Source organism: Triturus cristatus, chromosome 4_2, assembly GCF_964204655.1.
Source record: "Triturus cristatus chromosome 4_2, aTriCri1.1, whole genome shotgun sequence".
In the NCBI taxonomy this organism is placed as follows: Eukaryota; Metazoa; Chordata; class Amphibia; order Caudata; family Salamandridae; genus Triturus; species Triturus cristatus.
Window position 1 is genome coordinate 31,164,283 of NC_140586.1, and position 24,047 is coordinate 31,188,329.

At 43.4% G+C, this 24,047-nt stretch overlaps 1 protein-coding gene across 5 annotated transcripts in view; it reads left to right on the forward strand.

The window, feature by feature from the left end:
- IKZF4 (IKAROS family zinc finger 4) overlaps positions 1-24,047 on the forward strand; it is a 218,582-nt gene that overhangs the window by 59,342 nt on the left and 135,193 nt on the right. For all 5 annotated transcript variants that reach the window (XM_085600282.1, XM_085600281.1, XM_085600284.1 and 2 more), the window contains one exon: positions 13,191-13,295. In XM_085600282.1, the coding sequence (XP_085456408.1) occupies positions 13,191-13,295 (105 nt within the window). The remainder of the gene's footprint in view (positions 1-13,190; positions 13,296-24,047) is intronic.

Sequence of the window (24,047 nt, forward strand, 5' to 3'; positions counted from 1 at the left end):
ATCACTGATGACATATGTGTCTTTATGAAAAATAAATATTTGTAATATATGTATAGCTAAAGATTAATGGAAGAAGACATGGGTAAATAAGTGTCTAAATACAGTGATGTAATATCTGACGTCATCAGCAGAGGATTGCGGTCGCGTGAGTTATAGTTGCCTGCAGTAACTATAACGGGGGAATTTCATTGGTTTTTTACGAGTGAAATGTCCAGCTAACTATAACATGTGTGAAACCTATGGTTTTTTAAGTGAATTTGCAAGGTTTTTTAAATGCTAATTCCTAACTATAACGTGTGTGAAACCTATGGTTTTTTCAGTGAATTTGTACGTTTTTTTAAATGCTAAGTTATGTATTTATTAATATATTTTTTTAAACAAAACTTTTTCACGGCGCGTGCACGGTGCGCTTCGCGCACCGTCCGCGCGCCCACTTTACGCAGTTCGTGCCGTGCGCTTACGGTACGCTTCGCGCACCGTGCGCGCACAGTGGCACACTTTACGCAGTTCGTGCCGTGGGCACGGAGCGCTTCGCCCCCAAGGGCCAAATCCATTTTTTTTTTTCGAAAAATCGCGGAGCGCACGCTGCGCGAACTTCGCAGAATTTTTTCCGTTTGGGTGGTGCGCGCAGGGTGCGCGCACTCGGTGATTTTTCGAAAAAAAAACAAAAACATTTGCCCTTGGGGGTCCTTCTGGGACCCCCTGACCACGGCTAGGGGGTCAGGAACTGTCCACCCTGCCCCCTTTTCACGTTCTCCACATTTGTTTTTCACCCCCTCAGAGTGCGAGAGACAAAATGGCGGCCGACACTTCCTGGTTTCGAATCAGAATTGCGCTCGCGCACGGCATGGTATATATATATATATATATATGAAAGAAAGAGTTTGCCCCTCGGTGCGACCGCACTTGCAGGTAGGATTAATGCCATATATATATATAATGTTTGTATGTATGTATAGCTCCACAAGAAATCTTGCCCTCAATTGGGAAGAGCTTCACAGGTTGATAAGTTTTTTTAATGAAGGTGCAGTTAGCACAACAGAGTTGTAGTTCCTCGTTTTAAATTGTATGAATGTCCCACCCACATTGGGCCTCTAAGCATTCTGGACTTTGGGATCCTGCATAGTGCCACCAAAGTGGGTCTCCACTTTGCTCCAAAATTCAAGCAGACATTAAAATCTCAGTGGATTGGCATCATTATGTCAGCCTGCTCTCTGCCATTATCATAGCCCTCATTAAAGAAACCACCGGTCCACACAGACACGCTTATGCTGTCATCTGGTACGCGTTCAAGCGGCGGGCAATTTCCACGGCTGGATCAGCCGTAATAATTCCACAAGAAAGGTTGCCCTCAATTGGAAAGAGCCTCACGGGTGGATAAACCTCTTTTAACAAAGGTGTAGTTAGCACGCCAAACAACTTGAAGCCATGAAATAGAACCTGGCGCGTTTCGGGCTCACACGTCATTGGTCACAAGCACGGCCAGGAAACTAGCTAACAGAGTTGCAGTTCCTCGTTTTAAATTGTATGAATGTCCCGCCCACATTGGGCCTCTAAGCATTCTGCTATTAGTGGTCCTGCATAGTATCACCACAGTGGGTCTCCGCGTTGCACCAAAATAAAAAAAAAATATCTCTCTGGTACTCCACACTTGAGGGAAAAGATGTTTGACTGCCTATCTTCTTGTACTTGAAAGGTTCAATTGTAGGGAGAATATGTTAACAATTTCAGTGCTGTGCTGCCAATGCCTGCTTCAGCTAGTCTTTTAATCAATGCCTGAGGTGTGATGGTGTCAAACGCGGCACTTAGATCTAGTAGGATCAAGGCAGCTGCACCACTTTTATCCAGAATTGCCCTCAATTCTTCGTAGCTGCTAGGAGGGCAGTTTATGTACCACTATAGTAGTTTATTTACGAATTTCAGCTGTTTTTAATTGGGCCTGGTAAGCGGGAAAAATGTGCAGAACTTTGACATTGATATGAGAGTTGAAGAGGCTTAAGATGCACTTTACACTTTTTAGGGTGTTTCATAACGTTTTTAAAAAAGCGCCAAGCCTGTCAGACATTTTGTAAACGTATAGTGTCAGGAAGATACTGCAAACGGCATTAACCCAGATGTAGAAGACGACTCTGGTCTATCTGAAGAAGAAGCTACGTTTGTGGACGAATTGGAAAGCATCTGTGAGGACTGAAATCCAGAGAAGAGGCCTCCTCACCATGAGAAAACCTAATTACATTTGCAAGAGTGTTGCAACAAGCACTGGACATTTTTCCATCATGACTAGAATAATGAGAGGAGGTTAATGATGTGTAACTTAACCTCTTATTCAAAAGCATACATCTAGTACTTTTTACCTATGTTAAAGCAGATAGTGGAACTAAATAGTTTTCCTCAAACCTGTCACTTCCCAATCCAAGTCCAAGAATATATTTTTCAAGATGTACACCTGTGCTACAGTACCCGATTTGTTATTTGAAGTCGTAACTCATTTCTCATGAATATTTTGAAGATTTCCTTGTAGTCCAGTAGCAAAAGGAGAGCAAGAAGCCAGAGGCGGTGGAGTACATGACATGAGCTGATGCAACACATTTTTTTTTATAAGTTAGCAGAGTGGGGTGAAATCCCCAAACTGCAGAAGAATTTGTCAATCAAGACTTATAATTCATAAATATTGTGATCAAGAGTTCGCCAGACCAGGCATCAGTTTTACTAGCAGGATATGGGGTTTTGAAACATCCATCATGGTAGTCTATTTTGTTTAGCGTAATCAGACAAAATGTGCCGTTTCATACTATTTGGAACTTGTGGAAGAGGCTTTGGAAAAATTTGAAGAACGCAATACCCATTGAGAATCCCTAAGTGACTGGGATATGGGGGGGGGGGGGGGGCGGAATTGGCTCAACATACATTTTGTACATGTGACTTACAAAGATAGCCTGCCTAAAGTCAAGGCCACACCTAGATGAAACCACCCATGTTCCAATGGAAGGCGATTTCCCAGAATTTAAGAAAGAGAATAGATGGAGGCATGAAACCTGAGAAAAATCTCAAACGTAATTGTTCTTGCATTTCATAGTCTTTTAATCCCAATACGTAATGCTGCCAAATGTTTCACAGTGCTTGTCACTTTCTCAAGGCAAACTGTTTTTATTTTAGACACAAAATTTCATTTTACAGTTTCCAGTTATTAAACACAATAAACTTCACACATATTCTTTGCAAAAAAATAAAAATGCATATTTAATAAGTAAGCATTGTAAATTAATTGTTTTTTCTTTGTATGTCTATTCGTTTTTTAACTATAGTTATTAAATATTTCTCACAGTTTAAAATAAATCAACTTTTCAGTGTATCTCATTCTTACAAATGAAACTCACTAACCCGATAAATGTTTTAATAACTTTTACTTACACTGAGATTTATTAAGACTCAGTAACATTTAATTGCAGACCTTGTATAACGAGTAGTTTGTACTGGGTGAATATGAAAATTAATTGCAACAATTCCCATAGCAAACCACATCTGCATAATTGTCTTCTTCTAATTTAGAGGATATTTTTTTAAAGAATAAATCTCGAAGAAAAACATGCTGTTATACATGTATTCCAGATTTGTTTTTGTCCATTTGAACATTGAGAAATGCTTTTAATGAGTTGGAACACAGATAAAAGACTGGACAAACGGGTGGAACAGGTGTTTCTAGTAAATTAAATTAATGTCATACTAATTTCACCCCCAAACTGATTGCAACATAAACTCTTTTTAACCAATGCTAAATGTAAAAAGAAAAGTTACCTATTTGTAACTTGAAGATGCTAACGTTTCACATTTCCACCATCCTGCATCCCTATATTTATTTTATTTATTTATTTGCAGAGTTTTATATAGCGCTGGCTAGACCCGGAGGTATCAGAGCGCTTTACATGAGGAATCAGCTAGTTGCAGGTTACAAAATTACAAGAGTTACAGGAGCCAAGTATAAACATTGGCGAAAAACAGTCATTACACAATAACATGAGTTATTAGCACATAGCACAGCCAGGACACACGTCTGATGGGGAATGGAAGGTAGAGGGGGAATGGTAAAAAGAGGTAAGGAAAGCAGATAGTGTCAGGCAGACCAGCAAGGGGGAAAGTACTTCAGGGGGACAAAGCAGTCATCATCAAATAAACTTTATTCGATTCATTGAATCATAAAGTGAGCATCATACATAAAATATCTTTAACATTTTCCAATACAACATTTGGGGTGGATAAATACTTAGATTTCACAATATAAAAATTTAAAACATGATCTTAAGCTTTCAGCGTATTTTATCACTATCCGAAAATAACTGCATGGATTTAAACCCTTCAATCGCCTTACCCGGATTTCCTAACACAATTCATAACGTTTGCTAATTGATAATGCAGTTCTAATAAAATTAAGCACAGCACTACAGATGGCAACCGAGTCAAAGTGAGAGATAGACAAACCGGTTGGGGACCAGCGATCCAAAAACATCCCGTGTATCGGTGACAGAATACGATGAGAGAAAGGCTGGAAAGGGGAAGGCAGCCGCAGGATCACGGAGGGAGGAGGTGGGGGAAGGAAGGAAAAACACAACCTATAAAATAGAGCAGTGCAATGGTTTTCTTAATAAACCTTCACAGCAACGCTTGTGCATAAAAGCACCAGCTAAATAAGGCCTTAACTTATGCAACATTGTGAAGGAGTAATCAAGGACGTATGGAAGTTCTTTTTACAGAATGTAATAAGTGTACAGTAAAATGTATGCACTCTCCTGATTGTAGACCTGTGTAAACCATGAATCTACAATGTCTTTAAGCTTCAAAACCGTTGTTACATGTAAGTGACCATTTTCTTATGTGATGACTCTGACTAGCTTGTTGGGATGGGTGACGTCCTGTTATGGCATGCTGGACTTTGTCGGATAGGTTACTGCTGTTGATCTAGTTTAACTTGTGGCCAGGCTCTGCCTTTAATAATAACAGTTACAGTCATGTATTCAGAATAAAGGCAAACAACACCAGCCACAAATCGCTTAAAATTGTAAGTCTGAGGAGGTGGACGAGCCCAAGATGGCGACAGATGTCTGAGCCTGTAGTGCTTGCATATGTCCCACTCATCTGAGCGTCCATCATACTCCCCAAAAGCCTTATTCATGCTGACGGGGGGGGGGGGGGGGGGGGGGCTAACTCTGGAGAGCCTCTGTGTTTGTTGCTGGTGGTGGGGCCCAAAGGAAGAGCGGCTTAGCAGCGAGCAGAGCATGCTGTGCCTTGCCAACACGCATTCAAGATGGTGGCATGCTGAGCCAGCATGTCCAACCAACTGAAAAGAGGATGAGTGGGTCCAACCTGATTGTGGTCCGCTCTCCCCCTGCAGAGGATCACCTAACTGGCCTGGCTGAACTGGTGTGGCCCAGAGGTGAAGAACAGCAGTGCCATCACAACCGCAGGATCAGGTGGGGTCCAGAAGACCAGAGATCCCCTTCCTTCATTTTACAGCCATCCATGGAGCCGGAACAGCGATGAGGGACGATAGTGTGCGAGACGTGGGAGAAGCCCACCGAGTCCCCTTTCGGAATACCTGACCCCAGACTGGTTCCCTGGACCTGCCTATAACAGCCAGCTGACCCGCTGCACTGACGGCTGGCCTCCACACTTTGGAGGGGTCCCCTCACTGCATGGGGACAGCTTGGAGCAGGTAGACCCCAGCTTAGTCCACCCTACAATCTGCGCTCTGCAAGGGGGCCCCAGGCATGGCGCCCTGTGGTACACGGTGACTGGATAGTCCTCTCGGCATCTGGATCACAGTGAGAGCCAGAGGTGCACACTGGGACGTTCCGAGGGGTGGGGCTTCCTCTGGAGTGATTTGCTACTAAATTGGGACAATCGTGAGCTGTCATGAACTCAAACCATTTTATTGGATTAGCGCTGCCGCCCTCCCAGAAGTGGAGACACCCACACCATACTGTTCGGTGGCCAAGAGTTTCCTGATCTGCTACCCTCAGAGTACACAAAAAACACATGAAAGGGTTCCTGGTAGCTCAATTAATAGGGAGAAGAGAGCAGGGAAAATGCAATAAATAACAACAAAAGATAACAACAAAAGCTTCTCCCTAATATTACTTTTTAAACATGGTAATGCATCCAAAAATATACAAATCCCATAGACCAATTAATTTACAAAATGTATTATCAGAAAAATATACACATCATTTACATAACTTCATTTTCAGATATCACAAATATATATAAAAATATCATAAATACTTCAACATTTGAATTAATTGGTCTATGGGACTTGTATATTTTTGGATGCATTGCCATGTTTAAAAAGTTATTTTAGGGAGAAGCTTTTGTTGTTATTTATTACCGTCAGAGTACACTACATGGGCCGGACCCAACTGTGACTTGCCCTGTGTGCCCATTGGCCTGCACATAGGAATAGTTTGCCAGCTGGACTCTCGCCCATCATTTGCCGGTATAATTCCCTCTATACAAACCGGAAACTCCCCACAGTAGATAACATAACGGTCATCGCAGCCATGTGACCCAATCTTAAATTGGCCATCAAGGACCTCTTTCAGGTCCCTCCCACAAAGAAAGGGGAGCTAGGTCGTAAGCTACCCATGCAGATGTACCAGAGCCTGAGGCATTTGGAGAGAACAAAAAAATTCCCTCTAAAAGCGGTCATATGGTCCAGGTAGCCGTTGTCATTTTCCCTAAGTTAACATGAGCCCGTGCCAGATTGTACTCTGCTTTGTTCACGTTACTAGACGAACATATTTTTGCTTTGTGTCACATTGCAACTTTCACACAGAACATACTGTTTTGCGTTCTGCTCTTTCCTGGGATTTAGTCTGAACACCGCAGACAAGGTCGAACAACAAAGCCCCTTGTTATGTTCTGGGCAGGCCCTAGCAACTAGACAAAACATGCAAATGCAGCTGTTGTTTATGGACATGTACTTTGGTTATATAGGTATACACAGGTGGGTAACACACAGTTGGAGAGGGATCTTTCCAGAGAAGGGAGGGTGACCGCACCTGTGATGTAGATCTTCCACCTATAGAATGAGGTACGGGGTCTGCTGCTAAACACCCAGAGATCTTCTACTATATAATTAGGGGAGGGCGGTTAGGTCTCACTGTCTTATATAATGACAGCACCTTTTATGAATTACGGACTACTTGCTATGCTGGCCATAATTGTGTTAGGCATTTGTCTACTTGTTGTGGCACGTATACTGCATACTAGAGCACGTTAGTTAAAATAAACATTTTCAACTTTTCCAATGTCTCTGTCTAATCTTATTGTGGACTGGTACGAGAGTGAGAGCGTAAGGGTGTGTCCTGTAACCGCGATTCCTAGGAGGGTCAGGAGTGTTGTGTTTTGGGGTGTCTAATCACTTGTTCCTCTGTCGGTGAGTAGGAGGGCAAGTGAGACACTATAGCTAGTTGGTCCCCGGGCTCATGGATACTTAGGTGGTAGGATGACTCAGTCCCTGCCCACTAAGGTTCCATGATCCCAAGCATTGTTCAATGACTCCGTAGAATCCCTGCCCCAAAGCTTTATGGTACATTTCTTCATGGAGGTCAAGAATGAACTTGGCGCCATCCGAGCAAATCTTGAATAGAACCGTTGTGAGCTCCAGCAGGACCTACAAGACCTGGAAGGTAGACTGGACTCTTCAGAAATGACTCAAGACGAATGTTCCCTGAATTTGGAGGAATATCGCTCCCGCCTGGTGACCATGAACTAATAACAGATCGTGCTCCCAAAAAAAGCAAGCGGATATGGAAAATCTGTTCCGCCATTGCAACCTCTGGATCAGAGGTGGGTCCACAGGCAAGCAGAATAAAGATATGAGAAGTTTTATCCAGGGCCTGGCAGAGACATTTCTTGATAACAAACCGAACAGATTGGGCATCGCATTGGCAGGGCCCACAGAGCTGGGACTTGAGCCCCAAACTCCAAGTTGCCCCCTAACAAATTGGTTTGTTTCCTCCATTTTGAGGATAATGAAGAGATCTTGGAAGTGGCAAGACTAGGTGGACTGATCCACTATAATGGTGACGACATTCCAATCTTCCAGGATTTATCAATGATCACGAAGATCAAGCGCAGAACCTTTAGACCAGTTACCACATCCCTGAGGGAGAACAGTGTCAGATACTGATAGGGGCATCCCTTCCGCCTAATGTTTGAATGGCAGGGTAAATGTTGGGCCACTAAGTCTCAATGGGAAGCCGGTCAAGCACTAAACCTTCTTATTCCTATTCCAGACGCGGAAGTGGAGATGCGACTGAGATCGCAACACCTGAGGAGCCTACGGTAGACACTTGTGCGATGAAGGCATAGACTGTATCCTCCCAAGCAAAAGGAAATAAAGCGGTTCTGGAACAATTTCAGAGTGAGCAACCCACAACATTCCACCTGTCTACTTCACCCTCTCCTACCCCAGAGGTAGAGGCAACAAAGTCTGATTGTCCTGGCGGCCGACAAAAACGATGGTGCCAAGGGGAAATGTTGCCCTGGAGATCTGCAGAGTCCATACAGCCTATGTGAATTGGAGAGATACATCGTTGGCTTGGATGTGTTTCACTCTGATCCAGTGTTGACAGCAGCCTTTACTCCCCCTTTTGGGAACTGGTACTTTTTAGGCTAACCCCTACTGCATTAAGCAGGCTGCGAAAACCTTCTTTGCGAAGTTTCTTCTTTTCTCCCTCTTGCTGGGTTGGTGTTCGACTGGCCCTCCTTCCTAATGTTTACTATTGATGTTCTTGTAATTTTGGGAGTTTTGGGGTATTGGCAGGGGTTAAGCGTCCGCCCCTAGTCGCTCACCCACACAGCTCCCATTCCATGCCTTTCCATTGGAAAACACAGCACCATTACTCGACACAAACATAGTTACCAGTACACTTAACATCATCACATACAATGTAAGGGGTCTTACTAATCCAATTAAACAACACTCTTTCTCCTTGAACTGACCCTCCTACACGCTGATATTGGCATTCTGCTAGAAACACACCCGTCTACAACTCGACCATTCCCTCTTGAAGTCAAGAGATTACTCCACAGACGATATTTTTCCTAATGTAGAAAGAAAACAGCTGGTGTGGGCATCCCAATACATCTCCACTGCCCACTTGTGATGGAGTGGACCCTTTTAGACACCAACAGGAGGTGTGTGACCCTTCAAGGCTCTCTGAGAATTCAACCACTTACTCTGGCGTTGGTCTATAGCCCCAATTAAAAAAAGAGCCCTACTTTCGGACACATTTCGTACCATCTCGACCTGCTCGACTACGCCACTTATCCTCAGAGGTGACCTCAATTTAGCACTTCTCCAGATGGTTGAAAGTAACCACACTGGGAGAAGGGCTAAGCAGTCCTATCAGCCACAGGTAAAACATTACTAGAGGAATTGTGTCTGGTTGATGCCTGAAGGACCATACCTATTACTGCAAGATTACTCCCGCTACTTGGGGGGGCATTAAACATACACTAGACTAGATTACTTTCTCCTCAATCAATGCCTGGTCCCTGGTTTGACAGACTCCAGACTCCACCCAATGCCCCCAACACTCTGGTCACGGCCTAGTTTCTTGTACCCTAGCCAGTGTGGGATCTCGAGGGTCTGAGACTAAGATCACCTGGAGTCTCCAAGACTACTTATTGAGAGATCATGTGACCATTATTAATATTAAGAGCTGTATCAAAGACTACTTAACCCATAATGACATTAGGTAGGGCACTATTCTGGGACGCATTGAATGCAATTCTCTGTGGCATTTTTATAGCAGAGAAGCTGTAATTTCGGAGATCTTATTCCCTAAAACTATGGAGAAAAGTTATCATGGTCCGCAGCCAAATCGAAGCCTGAGAAGCCGATTGGTTGGCGTATTTGCTGGCCCATCTCAACAATAAATACTATAAACATTGTAACAAATGAGGCACACTTTCAGCAAATTTATTACCCTCCTATTGTGCCAAAACTGTCATAGGTTAATTTGCCTCCAACCCCACCCCCCGGAACAGATGTACACAGGCGATAGAGAGATGGCTGAATGCATTCGTACTTCCTATACATAACTTTACACCAAAAGTAAACAGACCCACAGCAGCGCTCATAGTACCCATCGGAAGCCCAGCTACCTACGTTAAGCCAATTAGACCAAGAGACGTTAGATTGACCAGTAAAGGAAGAAATCCTTGCGACCATATTCCACCTGCAGCCATCTAAGGCACCGAGCCCAGATGGGTTTACAGCAGCCTTTTATAAGTGCTTTGCCCCGACACTCCTGCCCTTACTCCTCAAAGTCTACCCGGAGGTAAGTTGGGAAGGTAGGGTAACTCTCACTGTGGCTGGATTTACCATATCTCTGATTCTCAAACCTAGCAAGGACCCTAGCTAATGTGAATCATATAGCCCCATCACTCTCCTCAACGTGGATGCCTAAATTCTTACTCAAATAGGTACCCCACGGCTACAACCACTAATAGTTGACCTGATAAAATCCCGACCAGTCTGGCTTTATTCAAGAGCACCAAGCTGGCAACAACACGAAGGCTCTCCACATCCTGGACATCGGGGCTAAGTGATCTAAACACTCAGTCATGGTCACCCTTTACGCTGAAAGAGCGCTTGTTAGACTCGATTCAGATTTCATTTCTGATTTTTTGCGAATAGTGGGCATAGGTGACTCTCTCAAACCCGGGCTTTTGGCAGGCTACCAAGCCCCAGGAACCAGAATCCAGGTTAACTGACTCTTTTCGGATTGGGTGGAATTCAACCGGGGAGCGAAGCAAGAGTGCCCCCTCTCTCACCTCCTCTTTGTCTCCCTTGGTTAAAGGAATTCGATTTGGTCAACAAGACCTGAAACTGACTGTGTTCGCTGATGACATCCTATTGTTACTGACTGAACCTGCTGGCTCCCTTCCTCAGGTGCTTGAGTAACTTAAACTCTATCAAAAGGTTTTGGGGTTTAAAATCAATGTCACTAAATCCGAAATTCTGTGTGTGTCGGCCCCTAGGCCATTGACTCAACAAGTGCAATCACTCACTTCCCTATGTTGGACTTTCACGTACATAGACTGCATGGGCCTAGCACTGGCATCTCCCCTAGATAAAACTATGAAAATCAATTTATAACAATTGAAGCGAGGAATCTGAGCTAAGCTTATTGGCTGGAAATGCAAAACTCTGTCCCTCTTAGGTAGACTCGCGGCCTATAAAATGACTATATTGCCTAGCATCCTCTATCTGTTTCAGACCTTGGTCCTCTGGATCCCATCTGATGATATTGCCGACCTCCAATCGAAGTGTGCCTCTTTGCTTTGGCAGGGCATAGCAGAGTGAATAGTTTGGAAGCCGAGCACGCTGAGACTGTGCCTAGGGTGGGGTGATTGGGGATTCCTTACCTTTCCCATTATTATGCAGCTGCTCACTTCCGCTTCCTCATTCATTGGACAAGGAGAGAAACTGAAAAGGGATGGTGTACGATCAACCACACAGTGGCAGTGGGCCCCCTATTGGATATTTCATGGCAACTTAAATCTGAGTGGCCAAAGATACTCTAGATCGCTTCAGTCACAAGGGCCACACTAGATGCTTGGGATAGGGTAGGAATCAAATATGACCTCACCTCTTTCCTATTCCTGTTTACACCTCTCAGGGGTAGTCTTCAATTTACGCCCGGTCTGAAATTAATCTCCTATTGCAAATGACTAGGAAGAGGGATGCAAGACACTGAGGGACACGCTCACACAGGGGTTGGTAAAATGCTTTTAGCAGCTAAAAGAGGAATCTACTCTTCCAAAGACTGAAAAATATTGCTATTTGCAGCATCACCATTGGCTACTAGATCTTAGATTTACACAGGGAAGTGCAAGAGTCCTCGCACCTTTTGAAAAATACCTCTTGCACTTCACTGGAGACAAACATGCCAAATGCATTATCTACTACATCCTCAGTGTTAATCGAGGCACCGCCAAGATTGCATTCCTGCAGGCTTGGTAGAAAGAATGGGCCAATAAACAAGACTGTGAGTGGGAGGTCATTATGATTCTGACCAACAACTTTGAGTCTCATGCAGGATGGAGGGAGTCAATGTGTAAAGTTCTATACAGATGGCACTATATCCCAACGCTACTAGCCAAAATGAAGATGGGAGGAAGCCCTTTATGTTGGATGGGATGCATGGAAAAGGAATCCCCGACTCGTATAATTTGGTCTTGCCTAAGATACAACCATTCAACCCTTAGGATTAACCGCTATAGAATAAATCACAACCAGCCCCAGACATCTACTTGCTCCCCGCACCATTGGATGGTTGGTTTCCCATCTACTCAATGGCTGCCAAGCAAACTATCTTAGGACTATGGGGACAAAGGGTGCCCTCTGATCATAAATGATATAGAGAGTATGTGGATCTGGACTGGCCCGAGGCAAAGACAAAACCTTCACCAAACAATTGGGTCGTTTACTGGAATACTTTAGCAGAGATTTTAAAGAATTGTCGTGCCCTCAGCATCTCCAGATTTTAAAACACTTAGACCCTTCCAAGCTGAACTATTACTACACCACTGTTCATCTAAACCATGATGCCCTACCCCTCCAGCATGGCTACAAATGAAGCTTGAGCAGGCGGGGGACTTTGTGCTATAGATATTTTACCATATATTGAGGGTGTGGGGTGTGGGAAGAAGTTGTTTGTGGACTATATTTTTGTCCACCTTTAGACTTTTTTGTTCTTTTCTTTCAATCTGTAGTTGAATTTGTCAACATGTCAATAAAAACTTATTCAGACCTAAAACAGTAAGTCATCTTCTTGAAGGCCATATATTCTTAAGATCCTTGGCAGGTGAACAGAGGTTCAACAGTCTAAAGGAATAGTTTCTGGCTGGAGATCGCTCCATATGTAGGTTAATCTCTGGAATTGTGAAAAGCACTGAGCGAGCTTCCCAAAAGAGTTAGTGGGCATATGTGCAGTAAGCCTGACTTTGTGAATGAGCAAAAGTTGCAAACCTGACTCTTGAATGTCATAATGAAGACTGACCTCTTGTGTGTGAAACCCTAATTTGTTCAAAGAGCCACTTGCTCATAAAAGCTTTGGATGGGTGTATATTCAACAGGATGCGCCCATAAAAGTAACCCTCTTTTGTTTATCACCCAATAGGAAGTGGAGAGTCCTCTATGGAGAAGGAATTCTCTGGAACAATTCTAGGACCATCTGTAAGCACGCCAGACAGCCAGCGCTCCTCCCCAAGCCGGTCTCTCAGTGGTGAGTAATGTCTGCTCTGGAAAGGGGAGAGGGGCAAGGGCAGAGTCAAAGGGTTAAAGTGATTAGTATTGGTCTGGGGCTAACCGGGTTATTTCTTCTGCCCAATATGGGTGTAGGGAGGGACTCTGCACCATTGAGCAACGTCTCAACCTCCATACAGTCATTAGTAAATAAACATTTGCTAAAGGGGTCCAGTTATTTTTTTCCTTTATCGACTTACCTTGTGCGTTTGACGGGATCAATCGCAGTATGTTTTGGGACATTCTTTTGGCCCTAGGGTTGGCTGAGGATTTGATAATTTTCCTCCGGGTGTTACAGTGTGAGGTAAGTTCCTCTGTCAGATTTGCTCCGGGAAGGGAATGTACTGACAAGTTTGAATTTCATCGTGGTGTCTGGTGTGTGCCAGGGCTGTGTCCTGGCCCCCCATTTTACTTTTATTATATATCAATCGCCTAAATGCCTCTTTGGTATCTTCAAGGAAGGACATGCCCATGTTAAGGACACTCCTGTCCCGGCCGAGCTTTACGCAGATGATGCAGTGTTAATGTCTCATACCGCCAACGGCCTGAGGACCCTGATAAGTAGTTCTGTTACTTTTATGGATGGATCGGATTTGAATATCAACACAGCCAAAACTAAATACATGGTGTGTGGCTCGAGAGCAGGGAAGGAAGGCTCATTCTGAATTAAAGATCGGCTTATTGAATGATTTTCAGAATTTCCTTATCTAGGAGTTGTTTGATCAGCAATCATCCTGATCGCCCTGTTTGGCAAACCGGTGTTTACATTATAGTCACTCGGTGGGTGCACTGTTTGGCTTTTCTAAGAGAGTGGGTAACAAGCCAGTACATCCCCTTTTGGAAGTCTTTCAGAGAAAATGTTTACCGGTCGTAACATATGGTTCAGGGGTTTGGGGCTACAGGGATGTTGCTTCAATGCAGGTGGAAAAGAAATATTTTTGTTGTTGACTCCTGGGGTTACCTCTTTCAACCCTGCATTATTTTCTCCGTGGGTATTAGGGCATTCCATACGTGTCCGATCTGATCAAGGTGACTTCCTTGGTTCTTTGGGTTTCTCTTCAGGCAAATGAGGCCACCTCCCTTGATAGGGAGATTATTGTAGATTGCCTGAGATGTGAGAAGGGTCCTGCTATTCCCCGGCTGAGCTTTGTGAGCTTCATGGCTAAAGAAATCTGATGGGAGAATGTTTTTATGTACGTCCTCCCTCACTAAGGCCTTTATTTCCAAGGTCAAACGTGTTTTATTATGACCCAGGGAACAGGAGCAGCTGCAAAACTATCTCCTGCGGGGCTGTGTAAATATACAAACCTCATCTAATCTTGAGCATTATTTGAGCTAGGTTGTGAGCCCCTGGCAAAGAGCCCTTTTATCTTTACTTTTTTTCCCCTGGACCAATTTGACAACAGTGCTGTGCTGGTTTTCCCATGTGACCAGTCTGCTGTACAGTCCTTTGAGCACTTCATCTTCTTTCGTAAATAACATGCTCCTTTTATTCATAAGTTTAAAAAAAAAATCTTAATATATATGGGCTTCGGCAATGGAAAACTGCACTTTTTTTTACGATTGTGCCCTAATATTCAGGTTTGTTTTAATGTTGGTAGTATTTAAAATTAGCAGTTTCTAAACGAAGATCTTGATTCTTATGTTTTTCTTTTTTTTAGCATATGTAATATATTCACATTGTTTTATTCCAACAGTTAGGTAGTTTAATGACAGTGATGCTTTTATGATGGTTTTAAATAATCGAATAAAGCTTTTCTGATGATGAGGATTAGTATTGCATATAAAATACATTTCATATATTGCAGTTCCCTTTGGTTACTCTGACTTTTCACATTTATTTATTTTTCACAGATATGTGATGTTGATATCAATGATCAATGCTCTGTCAGCGCCGGAGTCTTTATTTTATGACTGCTATCAATCATCACTGTAAAAGTGACCCAAAAAATTAAACATTTTCTTAAATGTTTCGATTTTCGTTTAATGTAAAAACAAAATTGTAGTTCAGCGCTCCTATTCATGCACAACATTCAGCATATATTTTTAAAAAAATGAATCCGTGTATAACAAAGGTTTAACAGATTTTAGCAAATTCACTGTTATTTCTCCTATGTTACTATTCCTTTACAATTAAGTAGAGGCAACAATATCTGTAATTGCCTGCTAAGGGAAAATGTCTGTTCACAAAATGTAATCAAATTTGCATTTATTAATAAAGCAAGATAAGTAGTCTCTGACTTCATACAGTGTTCATGAGGTATGTTGATACATATTGGTATTATTCTGATGGCTCATGAAGGCCTTTGTAAAATCATTTAAGATGTATTGTTTAAAATTTAAATAATAGGCATTTCCTCTTAATAATTTGAATTCAATACAGAATTGTGCACCAGAAGATTCATAATCAGATGTATTGAGAGGGATTGCATCATCAAATTTATTTGACCATTTTTCATTGAATTGTGACCCAAGCACACATAAAGAACGTTGAGTGCTCAATTGTTGCTTGTATTGCACACTTTTGGACAGAAATACCAGAAATGATGTACCTTTTTGATTTACACTCATAGAAGGTTAGCTAAGACATCAAATGACCAGCCAAAAATCAAAGACCACTATGTGAAGAACTCTCCAAAAACAGGTTCCAAAGCCACTAACAGGACCCACCAAATTGGTTACTGTCAGAAAATTGGATTTTCCTCCAATAGAAGACTCTGTATGCATGATGCAACAGAGAATGGACAAGCAGCACTTCAGAGCATAGTACCATGGGATGCAGCACTAAGAGTTGTGACGCCAATGTCTAGCCATAGCCTACCATCTCAAAGCGTGCATTTGTGCGGACGTTCACATGAATTAATACACCCTGATAGGGGTATGGGGATTCCTAGAGCAGCACCAAGACTACCAAGGATCCCACCTGCCCCATAAAGTTCAGATTTCAGTAGGGAGACACCATGGGAAAGAAAAGCTCGTACTGAGACCTATTGCTTTTGAGGTTCTGATGCACTAGGCAGTGTCTCAGGAAAAGCGAGCATGGTCACAGCTTGCCTGGGACGAGTAGATTTCCAGGGTTGATTGCACCGAGGTAGTGTTGGGAGCAATAGGCTGATTGAACCTAAAGTTTATATTGTGAGTAAATGTGTGCCCGATGGATACACTTGAATCATATAAATGTTTCAATTTCCGAATCATCGTAATATCTACAATTTGTAGCACGTTGTCAGACTGAGGCATTTTTTTTTGTTCTTCGTTATTGCTGACTACTTACTACGAACCACAATAAATATTTTGATTACTTTTCATGATTGTTAACCTCCTGTTTAAGAACCTGCATTGTTCTTGTGCATATGGTCCACTGTTATTGACAACAACTCTTCATTCATAAAATCTGATGTTTTTGCTGCATCAATTGGTAAACTTGCAGAAGGATCTTCAAATGTTGACTTACTAAATGCTCTTGTCCTTTCAAAGCTTTATTATTCTTCTCTTTTTTTGGGGGGGGGGATTTCCTGTTTACTCTTTAGACCCATGTGTCTTTAATTCAGTCGATTATTTATTTTGACATGGGGCAGATACAACAAACAGCAACCAATATAGTTGCATACTGATAATAAGACAATTGATAAAACTGTAGAAGCTATTCTTAAAAAGTGACATGCTGCATAGTGCAAACCAATAGTGCATGATTGTCTTCATTCTTAAGATAATAAACAACAATGCTAATTTCTTGGCAAATATTAATAAATCAGATTGCCTTCATTCCTATGTTAGGAGTCATCAAGGCATAAGGCTTGATGAATTAAAGGATTTCACTTATTTTGTGTCTGAGGCAATGCACTATTATGTAATGGCCATAAATCTTTGATATGGAGTGGGTCAGGAAATCAAAGAACTGTATGTAACATTAGGACCACATTATCAGGAGGTGGATTTTGTTCGCCGGAGAAAATGGCAGTCTCTGTGTAGAGCTCTCTAGCGGTACACAAATAGAACGTCAATTTTACTGTAGAGTACGATGCCTGCAGACTGTCATTAAAGGAGAAACTCATCTTACACCTGTAGATGTGAATAGAGGCTGTGAAGATATTGCTGCGTGGCACAGGGTGCCAGATGTACTGCCCCATCCACTCCCTATGTGGCGTTCAGAGCAGTAAGATGGGTGGCATCATCCATGCTTACTGTTATGACAGGCAAAGCGAGATCTGAGGATCAGCACAGTGGCTGATCCTTTGTCCACAGTGGTGGAACCAGTAAAGTAGCAACACCACATAGACATGCTTGAGAGAAACTGAGGAAATGCAGAGGTGTGCAAGACAAGGCATCATTCTTGTAATGGTGGATAACTGGGTTGGACATGGCTTTTATTCTAATGGACATTTCCCTGGTGAACTGGAGCTCTAGGAGGCCGGTTTTGAAAGCCTGGATCCTCTCCTGGTGCCTCATTCACTTTAACCAAGCTTTTAAGATTAATTGCAACAGCAAAGGAGAGGCTTCAAGAGTGAAAGAGAGAGGGGCAAGGTAGAGCAAAAGCAAGGAGAGAAGGAGAGGAGAGAGATAATGTATTGATAAAAAGCGGGATTGTGCGAGGTGACAAAGGGAGCGGTGGTGGTTTGTGCATTTGTGCCAGAGCTGCTTGTGATTTCCGCTAGCTCTGATGAACAGGACCCGAAAAGCAGGAGGATCATGTAAAGTACAGCACAGGACTGTTCAGCTTTAGATGTTCAGAAGCAAGGAAAGCCTCCATAAAACCCCAAGGTCCCAGGTTGCTTGTTTCTGGTCCAGGTAGGACCTGGCTTGGCAGTTTGGGCTGGACTGCTCCCATGAGGCACAGGGTCAAGACTGATTTGCATATGGGCCGGGTCTGAACCGGGGTGGCATGGTGAGCGGAAGAACGATGGGTTTAACCCAGATCTCTTGACTGGGGTTGAATGTTTGATTTGCTCTGCATTCTGTCCATCATCTGTATGTTTTTTGCTCCATCAAGCCCCAAGACAACGATAAAAAGCGGGTAAAGGACTCTCTTCAAATAAATATTACTTGCCCACAAGGCATCATAATCCAAATACGTCTGTGCTGGCCAGAATCATTTCTCACACATACCATTGAAATCCTTTGAGCTTAAATATGATAAAGGGACACATCGTGCAAGGTAACATGTAACAGTGTGCATACCTAATTATAGTGACACGCAACTGGAACATTGGGCAGTGAGAGTTCTGTGACTAAGGGACCCAGAGATAAAGGCGGCCAGTGGCCTTAGTGACTGCCTCCCTTTTCCCCAAATGAGAAAGGCATGTGGGAGTTACATTGTGATGCCACATGGTATGTGGCTTACAACGTTCCTTCCAGTCCAAGCTATGAACCACTGTTGCTGGGTAGAATACAAGAGCACAGCTTAAATGAATTTCAAACATTGCTTAAGAGATGGGGTACTCTCATGGACCAGCTGGAGTAACCTAACCATCTCTTTGTTTGACCCACAGGACCCCACTAATACCTCACAACTTTGACCTGTCCTGGATATCAAACAAGTGGATAGGTCAATTGAACCTAAATGGATAGACCCTTTTTCTTTGTTACTTGTTTACTGATAAGCTGACCATAATTCCTCATCACCCAAACCCTCCCGGAAAGCAGTTTGGATGTCAAAAGTTACATTGTCAAAGAATGACCTCTTCCCAAAAGGATCCTTCCTAACAGCCTAACCGAAGAATCCAGCAGATATATTTTTCTGATCTCCTTTTCTTTAAAAATTGGCACTATTATAGCAAGGCCCCTAGGCTTCGGATATAAGTAGCAACTAAGTATGTTCAGAATACTTGAGTACGGAACCCAAAGCTGTGAGATTAGTCTTGTGCTGGTCTGTTAGCTCACCATTGACAATGAAGTAAGTGGAGACAGGCCAACTCTTCAAAAATATATTAGGTCCATTTTTAGCAGAGGGCTGCTAATTGCTTTCTCCTGAGACCTGTCATTTGTTGGTTGGTAGGAATGAGGGGTGGTACTTCAGTTTCTGTTGTTTAGAGTCAGGAAGTGTCTAACTGGGGCCTGCCCTTTTGTCGATCTCTGGTTCTTATTTCAGGAAGACTTATGACCGGCAGGTACAGAGAACTCCCCCTTCACAGTTTCCATATTTAGGATAGTCTTCTTAGTAGTTAGCCCCATTGTTAGTTGCTGTACCATCACTTTACACAAAGGCTGTGACTCGACAGCAGTCTGAGAATTACATTTTAAAGGAAAACCAACCCAAATCGGTTCTGAAGCCTAGTGGATCCACATTCCCTGTTTGGAAAATGGGGATTCAAGCCATCCTATCTTGTTACATTTCTAAGTTCTTCTTGACCAGGGATGGGGAGCACTTCACAGAGCTCTCAAACCAGTACAACCAGGGCACGCGTCTGTCTGATAGCCAGCCTTCCAAAGGTCAAGCCTGAAGTGTGCACTTTCTGCTAGAAGAGCTGAGGTGACTGGAAGCCTGACTGCTGAGAGAAGGAAGGAGTATGCCTCACCCTGCAGGAGAAGAGTTTGGTTTGGTGGAGAAAAAAAGCACATTCCTGGCAGAAAGGGCACCCAGTGAAACCTGATTTTCCCAAAGTGCAGAGAGGATATGATTCATGTCACATAAGGGTCCCCTGGGTGCTCTGCACGGTAAACAGCCTTAGAACTGTACCTGAAAATTCACCCCTGTGTCATACAGCTGTCTTTCTTGGGCTGAGAGATTGGTGCTGCCAATACTTCGAGATACGGCTGACTGTATTCGGCTGGGAGGGCCACCACTGCTGAGAATAGGTGTTGCTACTCAGACCTGCCTCACCTATTGCGCTCCCACACATCGTCCCTAAGTGAGCCTTCCTGTGCATGCCGCACGAGAGAGGTGCTGCTGCTGTGGGGGTGGGAGCACACACAAGATGATGATGGACGGAGCACTGAAACCTTTACACAGGGTGTTACCCTAAAACCGGTCCCAGGATGCTTGTTTCCGGTCCAGGGAAGACCTGGCTTGCCAGTTCAAGCTGAAGAGTTCCCATGAGGAACAGTGTCAAGACTGATTTGTATATGGCTTGGTCTGAACTGGGGTGGCGAAGTGAGCTAAAGACCGATGACTGCTTCAACCCAGATCCGTGACTGATGTGTGTCTGAAACATTTCAGCGCTCCGTCCATCATCTCCTTGTGTTTGAAGTGGCAAAACGTAGCCCACACCAGTCACCAAAGACAAAATGAGCGCAAATGAATCTGCCATGCACATTATTACTTTTTGCTGGAAGGTGTAAAAGAGACATTGAACTGAACTTGAACAGTTTACCTGTAAGAGTAATTAAGCCATCCGCCTTTGAGCGTAATGCTTGCCCTAACCTGTAATGTGTTGGAGAGTGTGATACAGGATCTAAAGCTTAGTAGGAGCAAGGCAGAATACTAAGAAGTGGTTGGGGGGAGGGAATGCCTAAATGCTAAAGTTAATTTAGTTTATAACCCTGTGAGAAAGTGATTATGAGTTAGGGTGGTGGTAGTTCACCACAAATAACAATTGCACTGTTATAAGGTCTAGTAAAGGTTTTATTAATTTTAACCTGAGCTCAACCCTCAACCCCTAGCACTGCAAAGCGCTAAGATTGGGACAATGGTGAGTTTTCAGGCTGACCATGATATAGAGCGTGGTCAGGTACAAGGGCTAGATTATTCCTGGTGGAAAAGTTATCTATTCATTATCAGCAGCCTTCTGACAAGGTAGACGGTGGGCTGGTGCATAGAAAAGGGGTTAGTCATGGATGTAATCCAGCGCCAAGATTGAGCCTCATCAAAACCATTGATTTTAGCACCAGGGAGGTTTTTGGCATCAATCTGGTCCTCGTTGACAGTTGCATCGAGATATGTGCTGGATGGAATCTAAGCGGCCTTGATGTTGACAGATTCCGATGCCAAGCCGAGGATGCGAAGTCAGGCCCATCGGTGATGCACTCTCAGCATATCGTCTGGCAGGTTGGTCCAGGTCCCTTGATGGCTTTCGAGGCAAAATGTGTGGAGAATGTTTTCAAGTCCCTAATGTTAGGGTTAGACAGGAGGAGTATACTCTGACACCAGCCAAGGTTTTGAGGACCTCAGGAACAACACATGGGGTCAAGACTCTTTCCAACATGAGCCACCAGCATGGTCCAGTGGATGCCTAGTAGAAAATGGACAGCTGTGCTCTATCAGAATGGTGGACTTCTTGCAGATTTTGTGTATCTGTAACTAAACAGAAGGTCAGCCAGCAGACCTTTGGAGCCCACTTCTTTGTCCTGGTTACAAGTGGGAGCAAGACCAACCATTGGGATTCTTCTCGCCGGGCTGAACAGCAGGTGCAGTCCTTTCACTTTCTTCCACAGGTCCAATAGTATTCTGAAGAGGGTGCTCAGTGGTTCCACATTTCTGCCTGGCACTAGCCTGTGGATGGGGCCGACTCCTGGCCCCTCCCTAACCATTAGAGGAAAAAGGTCCCCGGCTCCCTCTTCCCACCTTTGCAGTAGTTCCTGTGTGCAGTCCCGCATTTCTCCTCCTTACCTAAAACCTAGTGGCAGGACGTTTCTTCCCTCGTGCAGAGCTCCTGTGCCCGCCCTAGAGGTGTGGCCAGGACATGAGCAACCCCTCTTCCGTGGTCACTCGTAACTGATTCTAGGGGCAAGTACTCTTCTAGAAGTCTACCAAACAAGGGGTTTGCCCATATAACCCGACCACACCTGAGCTGTCAGTATAACATAGAAAATACGGTACAACATTGGGAAGAATTAACCATGTTCCTTCCAAATAAATTGATCTTAATTTTATTTAGTATTGTGAGTGTATCGCATAAACCTATTCAACCACATCTGTTGTTACTAACCACATCTCTGTTTGATTACTTATGTACGTATTCTAATAACGTTTCGTGGCAACATAAATAAATCAATGAAAAGCATATATAGTCAACACAACAATTCAAAAATTTCTGTGATGTATAAAACTCAAATACACAGACACACAAATATATAGATACATTTTCAAGAATGGATTCTTTCCAGTCTTTCTTTTTATAGAAAAAGTGGTGCAAAAAATATATTTAAGTCTTTGATCCACCTAGAGGGTGTGATGGGAGTAGGTCGGACTGATAGGAATGTCAGTAAATCGTTTCAGGCTTTTCCCAACCTAATTTGCGCCATAGTCCATCTTGCGACAACTCCTCCATTGTAAGCTGTCTGTTTATACCTTTCTCCCTTAACAATTTAAGACTGCTTTAGGCCTAGAGAAAGACTAGAAATCTCAATCTATAAATCAAAATGTACTACAAGAAACTTTATGTATAACACTGTTCGGCACAGCCACTTTGTTGTTAAAGTGAGTAAAAGATGACCTGGCCACCTCAGTGGAAAATTAATAACACAGACAGTTTCCATGAACCCTGCTAAAAGTGTAGCATAAACATAAACATGCCAGATGGTGGAAATAAACCTATGATTTCATGACCGGTTAGCATGTCACCCAGTCAACATGGCCACGTCTCACATGCCTCAAAATTGTTGAATAAAGCCTAAACATACTTGTACATATACAAGGAATGGACACAGTGTTCCTCGAACCTTAGGCACTACTGCTGTGTTCCACTTAAACATGCCTTTAGTGTGTAATATGTGCAAAGAGAATTGTTGCTTTTTAAATGTCGAGACCAGATACATGCTCTATTGTCACAAGCCAAGTGAAATTTATAAGTGAGCTCAGCTTATTGTGTTTATAAACGACTCGGAAATCATCTGTGTGAAACAATACACTTAGGCCTCTTACTGCAGTCACTAAATGAGTCACTAGAAAACACTAGTAAGCCTGACCAAAACACTAAATCGATCATGCAAGCCAAAGTTTTATCACTTTGCCTTCTCTAAAAACATATGTAACATTAGGGGGATTACTTGTCAATCAGTTCTGTCCAAACCATTTCCATCTATCATGAACCGGTGACAACAAATGGTCAAGTGATAACCGGCACTGTCTGGGCTGTCCTAAAGAGAATAAAATCGAAACCCTGCTCATTCGTATTGAAGCCTCTATGGAAACAGGAACTGCTACGCAAACCGGGGGCACTCCTCACAGTGCTGTGGTGTAAAAATCATCCATGAATTTCCTGCCCATCTAAACTGGAGCCAATCCAGATCACGTTCTCAATACAGGCATACTGACCTGTGTGAGTGATGCATGCGAGTTGGCTTCTGGACGCCACAGTGAAAAGGACAAAGGAAGTAGAAAAATGTTTGCTGGGATCTTAAACTGTGCCCTTTCACTTTTACAGCCACATTGAAAAGTATAGAAGTGCTGTCAAAAACCCTGGTGACGGGCTCTAATTACAAAACTCTGCCTAACACCAAGCTGACTGGGGGTGAGTGCTTGCAATGTTCAACACTCCGTCCGTCATCCCCTTTGGTTTTGCTTTGTTCGCCCTAAGTTGGCAGGGTATGCCCAGACGTGGGTCCCTTGCTCACTTTGCCACTGGATTCAAGATAGCCTGGTTGATGAGGTTTATGAACCCATAACCGGTCCCAGGATGCTTGTTTCCGGTCCAGGGAAGACATGGCTTGGCAGTTCGGACTGGACTGTTCCCATGAGGCACAGGGTCAGACTGATTTGCATATGGCCATGTCTGAACTGGGGTGGCGGAGTGAGCTAAAGAATGATGATGGCTTAAACCCAGATCAGTTGACTGGGGTTGAGTGCTTGTAATGT